This window comes from Asparagus officinalis, chromosome 1 (assembly GCF_001876935.1).
Source record: "Asparagus officinalis chromosome 1, Aspof.V1, whole genome shotgun sequence".
Lineage (NCBI taxonomy): Eukaryota > Viridiplantae > Streptophyta > Magnoliopsida > Asparagales > Asparagaceae > Asparagus > Asparagus officinalis.
Genome location: NC_033794.1, coordinates 81,079,451 through 81,088,964, shown reverse-complemented (window position 1 = coordinate 81,088,964; position 9,514 = coordinate 81,079,451). Strand labels below are relative to the sequence as shown.

The 9,514-nt window shown below is 36.0% G+C and overlaps 1 protein-coding gene across 1 annotated transcript in view; it reads left to right on the top strand.

The window, feature by feature from the left end:
• Positions 3,650-9,514, top strand: part of LOC109836485 (protein FAR1-RELATED SEQUENCE 5-like) — a 36,603-nt gene continuing 30,738 nt past the window's right edge. The window contains exon 1 of the mRNA XM_020404394.1: positions 3,650-3,727. Coding sequence (XP_020259983.1) covers positions 3,650-3,727 — 78 coding nt within the window. The remainder of the gene's footprint in view (positions 3,728-9,514) is intronic.

Sequence of the window (9,514 nt, the reverse complement as noted above, 5' to 3'; positions counted from 1 at the left end):
CTAAATTTATTAAAGTAAGACACCGTCCAAAGAAGAGAGCTTTAGTCTTCCAAAGAGACAAATTTTTGGAGAATAAATCTAGTAGAGGTTGTCATTCTCTTCTAGACAGAGATCCTCTTTTGAGAGGCAGACCAAGATAAGAGAAAGGAAGAGAGCTGGCAGAGCAATTGAATGTTGTAGCTAATAGTTGACCTTTAAGAGGAATCCTGCCAATATAAAAGAGATTAGTTTTGTTGTAGTTCACATTTAGACTAGAAATGTTAGCAAAAATAAGGAGGATAGCTTTGAGGGTGATCATATCTGAAGAGAATGCCTTGGAGAAAATGATAGTGTTATCTACAAACTGTAAAACTCTGATTGAGTTTAATTCCCCTTTCAAATGAAGATTAGACAAGTCCCCTGAATCGGCACTACTAGAAATCATTTTGTTTAGTACATCAACCACCAGAAGGAAAAGCATGGGGGGATAAGGGGTCTCCTTGTTTAAGTCCCCTATGACAAGTAAATAATTTAGAGGGGGAATCATTGACCAAAACTGTAGATTTGGAAGAAGAAAGGATGTGTTTAATCCAGAGACACCATCTAGGACTAAACCCTCTAACTTCCATCAGGGAGAGAAGAAAATTCTAGTTGACACAATCATAGGCCTTGAAAAAAAAAATCAATTTTGATAGTACATATCTCATTCTTGCCAGAAGAACAAAAGTCGATCATCTCATGGGCTAACAGAATGGAATCTAGAGAGGATTTTCCTTTTTGAAAGGCATATTGAGCATTGCCTACAAGGAGGTGAAGAAGTTTGCTTAATCTATTGGCCAAGATTTTGGAGAAAATTTTACAGGAACTGTTTATAAGACTGATTGGTCTGAAATCACTTGGGAAGTTAGCACCATCTTTTTTAGGAATGAGACTGATATAAGAATAATTGATATTGTGGAGAAGTTGTGGGTGATAAAAGAGGTTTTGAATAAAGACCATAAAATCTACTTCTAAGGTATTCCAGAAAGATTGATAAAAAATAGAGGAAGACCATCAGGTCCTGGAGATTTATCTGGATGAAGGTCGAACACTGCAGATTTAATTTCTTCAGAGGAGAAGGGAAGATCTAGAAGGGAGAGGTCTAAGGATTCATTTGGGTAAAGGATATTCCGGTCTACTGAGAGTCTAGACTCAGATGATTGCTGGAAGAGGTTAGAAAAGTAATCAAAAAAGCCTTCTTCATATCAGATTCTGCTGAGATGATAGAGTCATTAATCATGAGGTAGGGGATGAAGTTTTTTCTTCTACGGTAAGAAGCAGCTTTATGGAAAAATTTGGTGTTATTATCCCCTTCTTTTGACCTATGGATTCTAGATCTTTGCTTCCACTTAATCTCTTCCGACCTAGCTAAGGCTAAAAGATTATCTTTTAAAAAAAATCTGGTCTGAAGTTCAAATGGAGATAAACTCCTGGATTCTTCAAGCTGGTGAAGGGCGTCTAGCTGAGACATATAAGAAGAGAAGAGATGTTTGGAAGAACCAAGACAGTTTTTTCTCCACCATTTAATTCTCCTATTAATGAGCTTCAACTTGAAGGGGAAGGAAGGGATAGAAAGATCATGATTGGAGAAAGAACCCTAACTAGATTGGATAAAAGATTTGAAAGAAGGAATTGAAAGCTAAGATTTTTCAAATTTGAACAAATTTTGTGCTTGGTAGTAAGGTGTCCTATTCCCATCCACTCATTCCAATTCCTAACCACTTTTCAACTCATGTGCATGTGGGCCTCGATTTTAATGAGTGAAGGGAATATGCCACCTCACTATCAAGCGCAAAACTTGTGCTTGGTACCAAACATACTAATTTTTCTTTTATATATATATATATATATATAGTCTCGATGTCCCTAGTAGAACCAGAACTACCACTCCTCTCAGCTAAACTGAGGGTCATATTGAAATCACCAAAAACAATATAAGGGAGAGGAAGACAATTTCTTATTCTACTGAGTTCTCACCAACAGACCTCTTTATCGGAAGAATCACAAGGAGTATAGACGGAAGTAACAGCAAACTTCCATTGAGATGGAATATGGGTGAGGATAGTTGTAACAGAGAAGATGTCGATGAAGGAGGAGGAGCAAGAGAAAATGTTATCATTATAACCCAGAAGAACATCGCCTCTAGATTTAGATGCATCTAAAGAGATCCAAGAAGAAATGATGCCACTCCTTAGGTTCTTAAGAGAGTAAGATCTAGAAGAGTTGAGTTTAGTTTCTTATAAACCGACAAGATCTATTTTAGCTAGCTTCAAACACTCCTTAACGAATCTGCGTTTGACTAGGTTATTCAATCCCCTAACATTCCATGATTCAATCTTCGTTAACATAGAATTGAGTAATAACGTAGGAGTAAGAAGACTACTCAGTTGGGGATAGCCTCTAGTCACTCCATGTTTTGAATATCTCTCAATCCTTGAGGATCCACCGGCTCTTTGATACCACAATTAACTGATATCTCCCTAATCGCTCAAGACTTAGGGATTGAAGAGGCTGGGTAGAAGTGGACGAAGAAGATGGTTTACTCTTTGACTTACCTTGGTGCTTACTTCTCCTCATCAAGGCCAGGTGCCTCTTGTATGGATGAACTGACAGAGATCCCCAAGAGGATTTCTTCTTAAGAGCCTTAGGCTGAAGCTTCATGTTCTCAAAACCCGGAGGGGGTCTGAGGAGGAGACGATATCCAAAGAATCTGAGGAGCTAAATTCAAGACCAAAATCTCTATGAGATGGGTTGGGATCTGGCTCAACCTCGACAGGCTGCGAGAGGTCTGGCTGTAATAACTCCCAAGATGACTTAGCGATCTTTATATTAACACCTTTGAAAAATACTTTTACCATCTCTGAGTCTTCTCTAGCAGGAGGGGATGGGGAAGGGATCAGAGGAATGCCACCTAAAGCAACAATAGGCCTCTTGGCTTATGGGTCAGTTGGAAGAGGCTCAGAGACTAGCACTTGCTTAACTGCTTCTGTCGAGGTTGGAATGAGGGGATGAACTGGCTAAGAGACTCCGACGAGAGGTCCTGAACACCCTCTTTACGAATGAAGGATTCGTAGATGTCCTGACAACTACCCTGGACCACAGATAAGGGTTTACCAACAACCCTCAAACGGACGGATCCTTCCATGATATGAATATTATCTGGAGAAGCATATCTAAAAATGACTTCTTGAGGAATTTTAGCGGGGTTCCTGATGTGGAGCATCACTTTACAGTCTATCACCTCTCTCTTGAGCATGATATCATCTGACACTATAATAACCTCACCGACATATCCTAGCATAGATGAGATGAATTCTGAATCCCAAAGATGAATGGGTAAATCAAGGATCTCTACCCAAACATAGACAAATATAGGCAGAGCTTTGAGGCCAGATTGCTCCAACTAGGGGGGGAAATACCTCTGAAGTTACCCATGCTGAAAAAGGAGTTGGAGGCATAATCCAAGGTCTTAGCATCTGGGAACTGGATGAAATAAGAGGAAGAAGAGGATTTTCTAACAACGGTTTTCCACTTATCCACTTTAAGATGGAACTCAAGGTTCTCTATCAACTCCTCGTAGGAGGGGTTGCCTACTTTTATCTGGAAAAAAGCGTAGAAGATGAATTCATCCATGCTATTAACCACTGACTCAGGGAGAGGGACATCAGGGATAAACAAAGGAGAAGGTCGGAAAGCAGAAGCTTTTAAGGTAGGGGTAGGGGGTTGATGCTCTGAATCAGGGGCTGCTTCCTATTGGAACAACACATCGAAGTATGCTCTACCAAGTTGCAAGCAAAACATTTAAAATCACCTAAAGAATAGTTATTTACTATGTGGTCCCTTTTCTCTACATAAAGGAAACATCTAAAAGGTTTTAAGGGAGGGGGGGGGGGGGGGTTTGGAGGGAGAAGAGGAGGAGCTCGGTCTTTTTGAACTCTTCTTGTAGGAAACCTTAGTCCACCATTCTTCTGGAAGGGAAGGATGCCTTTGGACGAGGATGGTCGCAGAGGCTTGGATCCTTTGAGAAGGTCGGCAAAGGATGATTTATGAGTGAGAGGATGATAGGGAGATGGACAGAACAAAACAGAGGGGTTAGGGTTTTGAAGGTTAGAAGCTGGGGGAAGGGAAAATTCTGGAGCAGAAAGGCTGTTGGGAGGAGAGGAAGACGAAGAGGTTGAGGGCTGACGAGAGACAGTGATTTTACCGTTGATGAAGGAAACGAGGCGCCGTCTTGGAACCGTAAAAGCTGTCTGAAGAGGAGCCGCTCCTTGTCGCCTGTCGAATCGCCTGTTCCCGCGCTCCATCCTGAGTGTTAAAATTATTGGGAATCATTTGTAGAAATAAAATTAGTTTTACTTGCCAACAAGTATTTCCTTATCAAATTCGAGTACCAAAGATAATTGCATCTTCAGTCAGCCCACTGTCACCAACTCTCTAGCGATTATGGTTGTGCCAAATTCCTCACATTAATCCAATCATAACCTCTATTTCACTTTCATTTAGCAAGAGGATGCATTGTGATGACCAATACATCATATTAAAGCAAGTTAGTCAAGAAACTGTTGTAGACATGCTTGCTTTCTCTCTTATTTTTATTGCAAATATGAGATGTATGGATTTCATAGTATACTCTCCACGATTAAACGCAACAATTTCCCATGACAATTCCTCTATATCTCTAATGTTTCTTTTGTAGGTAGATAATGAAAACTTGGAGAATGAAAGGATATCAAAACATTTAAAAATGAAGATAACGTAGGATTATGTCACACATGCAATCCACAATGAACATCATTGCATCAATCTTCAAATGGATAAAGCTGGAACAGATCCTACAACAAGTTACAAGATCAACAAGGTTAATTTTATATGATATAAAAAACTATACAAGAATATATTCTTATTCATGTGCACGATTCTAAAGTTCTGTAAAGCCGTGCTTAAAAAAATGTCTCCCAAAAAAGGATCATTTTGGCAATAAAAGAGAAAGTAGAAAACTAAACGAATCTGCAAATGCTTTTTACCTTGTGATATTGTGATCGTGCTTAATTTGGTCAAAAGTTAGAGGTTTAAAGTAAAAAAGGATATAACTTTCTTGCCTTTTTATGTGACTCTAATTTGGACGGTTTGATTGTATCTATATTCTAAGCTAGTTACATCCAAGAATTTACTTTATCACTAATCCAAATTTATGGCACTAATCTCAAATAATTTAAAATGCTAATGGTCAAGAAACTTTGACGAGATAACAACCTATGGTGCAATGAGAGATCTTATTGAGGCTTTTTATGATTGGTTAATGTACGCAGAATAGCAAAGCATTCTAATGATGAAGCTTATATTAACTTGAAATACATAGATAAACATTCAACCTGACTACTTTTATTAAAGTTATCTATAACATACGTATGATTGTGACAAGAAACATATAAAGAGATAAAGAGGGTCAGATTTTATGTCTCAACACGTGACGAGCCTTCATGAATGTTAAGGAACCCCGAGGAAATACTGTTGTAGTGGAATTGTCAAGGAAACAAATGCAAGAAAGATATACATACACGATATATACACACATAAACATATATATGTGTATATGTGTGTAGTGTATATATATATATATATATATATATATATATATATATATATATATATATTATATATAGTTATAGTATAGAGTAAGAGATGAGACGAGAGAGAGAGAGAGAGATATTAATGGGTTATCCTTGTCATAGGCAGCGGGATTTCCTCCTTGACGCCTCTAAAATCACATTGATTGAACGAATTGTGGATGATGCGCTCCCGTTGAACTTGACGACAGTATTCTAAAAAACCCTAACACTCCAAGTTGGGGGTGAACCCGTCGTCGTTTGACCCTTCATCCACTCGTATCAATTTTAATACTGGTTTAGATGAATAGAACTTTTCCAATGGGCTCGATGGAGTAAAAAGGTAGTTCATTGCGAAGTACTGGAGATTATCTATATATATTATATATATATATATATATATATATATATATATATATATATATATATGCGTGTGTGTGTGTATGTGTGTGTGTGTAGAGTAAAGCTCATATAAACTTAAGTGGACATGAGCACTTGTTCACCAAACTTTTTACCCCTTCATTATGCTTTGAGATTTGTGCTACATATCAATGCTATTTTTGAGATTTGTGCCTTCATTTGTATTATATGCTAACACAAATCTCAATGCAAGATCACTGGTTAAAAAAGTTGGTGGACGAAGGGCTCTTATCCACTTTAGTTTATAGGAGTTTTACACATATCTCAAATATAGCAAATAAGAGCTTTACTCTATGGGGGTGTTTGGTTGCACAATTTTATAGAAAAGTTTTCTCAAAATATCTGACAATGGTAATTCTGTAAATAAAAGTTTTCTATAGATTTTTGTAAACCGTGTTTGGTTCAAAAAAATTTACATAAATATATTCTGTTAAGTACAAAAAAGTACCAAAATTAATTTCCTCTCAAAATGGATGGAAATCACCCAGAAATCTGAGACTGACACTTTTCTAAAAGTTGGTATTTTTCCATAAATTTAGGGAGTGTTTGGTTCAATTTTTCTATAAATTATAAGAAATCATGCTATTTTCTATAAAGTTACGTGCCATTTTCTTGTTTTGAACCAAACAAACAAAGTAAAAAAACAAGAAAATTGTACTTTTCGACTTCTCAAAACTTTTCTTATAATTTTTTAAGAAATACAAGGAAATCATATTTTGGGTGGAAAATATTTCCTATAATTTAGAGAAATTGAACCAAACACCCCCTATATGTGTGTGTGTGTGTGTCTATGTATGTATATGTATACATATTCGTATATATGTATACATATATGAGAAAAATGGATATGATTGGTACCAAACACAAGTTTTTGTGCTTGGTAGTGAGGTAACATATTCTCATCCACTCATTAAAATCGAGGCCCAAATTCATATGATTGGGGAGTGGTTGAAAATTAGAATGAGTGGATGAGAATAAGACACCACACTACCAAGCACAGATTTATGCTTGATACCAAGCATACCCATTTTTCTATATATATATATATATATATGTAAGCTAAGGCCCACAATCACATTTCTTATGGCAAGCTTTGTTCAAGGCCCAACTTACTCTTGAATTTTATTTTATTTTCCAAGGACCAATTCGTCTTATAGCCCAGCACACAAGCTTTGTTCAAGGCCCAGCTTACTCTTGAATTTTATTTTTTTTCCAAGGCCCAATTCAACTTATAGCCCAGTACATTAGAACTTGTATGCAACCAAAGCCCTTGAACAAGTTTACACCCATCTACACCTATTTTTCCCTATGATATATTCGGTTTCTTTTTTAAAAAAAAGTGAGAGAGTGAACGTGAAAAAGAAAACCAATTTTTTTTTCTTTTTGCCATGATACCACGTTTCACAGAAATCAAAATTAAAATCTCAACAACAAAATCCCTTTTATCCTACAAAATCCCTAACCACAAAGTCTATCCTCAATAAGCATATATCCTTTAAATATTTTTCTTTTCTTTACCATCTGAAAACCTCACGAAAATAAAAAAAAGGAGAAGAAAGGAGGGGCACTGACTACATCTTAGGAGGCAAGTGAAAGATCTTTGATTGGAGTTCTTTTTTTACACAAATCGGCAAATATATTTTTCCTTTTTTTCTTTCCCTTTTCTTTTCAAAAAGTTTCATCTTCATAAATCCTTTCATAGCTTGTGAAATTATAGATGTTTGGTAGATGATGCTAGCATGTTATGCTTCTAGTTGATTAGAATCTTTATATATTGATGATGGTTTAAGTATATATTTAATTCATGAGATTATTTTGGTTATAGCAAGAGAATTATTTTTTCCGCAACAACAAATTTAAATTTCTCAAACTTTAAATTTGTTATTTATAATATTTAGGGAATTTCTCTTAATGTTTAGTTCTCCACGGGTATCAATTCATGTGGATATGGCTTGTTGTAGGGAATCTTAGTTATACTTCCCTTAGATGTCTATACATGGTTAAAATGCTTGTAATTATGTTATGCTTTTCTGTTAAATTCCCTTTTTGGGTAATAAACTTATTATTATTATTATTATTATTGACCACAACAGAGTATTTAAGTTTTATAAATCCTTTTACTTATTTTTGTATTTGGTAGAATCGTAGTTAATTTAGACTATATGTAAATAATTCTTGTAACAATCTTAAGGTAGAGGACTCTTGGGTATAGTGGTTAAGGGACTTAGTTATTAGTTCTTAGGTCTTGGGTTCGAATCTTTTGCCCATCATTTTTTCAAAAGCTATTTGGGTCTATTATGAACTCAAACCTGACCCAGTTAGGATCCAATATCAATTTCCAGACCCGTTTGGGTTTATAATTCAAAGTACATACTCGTTTGACCCGGTTAGGATGATCCAATATCAATTTTAGACCTGTTTGGGTTTATAATTCAAATTACAGACCTATTTGGCCCGGTTAGGATCTAATATCAATTTCCAGACCCGACCCGTTTGGGTTTATAATTTAAATTACAGACCCGTTTGACCCGGTTAGGATCCAATATCAAATTTTTATACCCGTTTGGATTTATAACTCAAAATACTATACTCGTTTGGGTCTAAAACTCTAATTTCCAGACCCGGTTAGGTTTAAAACTTAAAATACTAGACCCGTTTGGGTCTAAAACTAAAATTTCAGACTCGTTTGGGCCTTTTGCTCACTAAAACCAGTTTTGTAGATTTTTATGCTGTCAAATCAAACCCGTTTGGCCTGATTTGACACAAACAATTATGTTATTTATTTATTTTTTTTCTTTTGTTAAGATGAAGGATGATATTGTTTGATCTCTTGATGCTTATTGGATCACCTGATGCTATGTTTGATCACCTAATGATATTTAATAGGGTTGATTGTGCATGAAAATGACTCCCGTCAAAATATGATTCATAAGCGTGTTATCATAGCATGACTATACCCTTGACATCATATCCCGATGTGAGGAGTTTCTCTTGATTATTACTATTATTATAATAACATTGACTAGATGATGCACCCATCTTGATTGGACATGTTTTGGGTCACAGTTATTTTTAATAAATTTTACGGAAGTCGTTCTATGGCAACTCTGTGGTTAGTGAATAATATTTCATGCACAACCACTTAAAATAAATAGATAAATATGAGGTTTATAAAGGGGAATTGGACGGAGAATATAATGTGTAGATAAGCAGGCTAATGCACATCCTTGATATCAGGAGTTATATATAAGGGTCAAGGACCAATCCTGTCTTGAAGCCGTGTTCCCGGGACGGTTTACGGGAGCCCGATTTATATACATGATACTATTCTCCACTAATGCAAGTAACATATAAAATAATAATAACATGCGAGTATGCCTTGATATCCGGAGTTGGTTTAGGTAGTTATTTGGTTTATACTTTTTCTTGAGATACATGTGACATTTTCTTGACTATGATATAATTTTCTT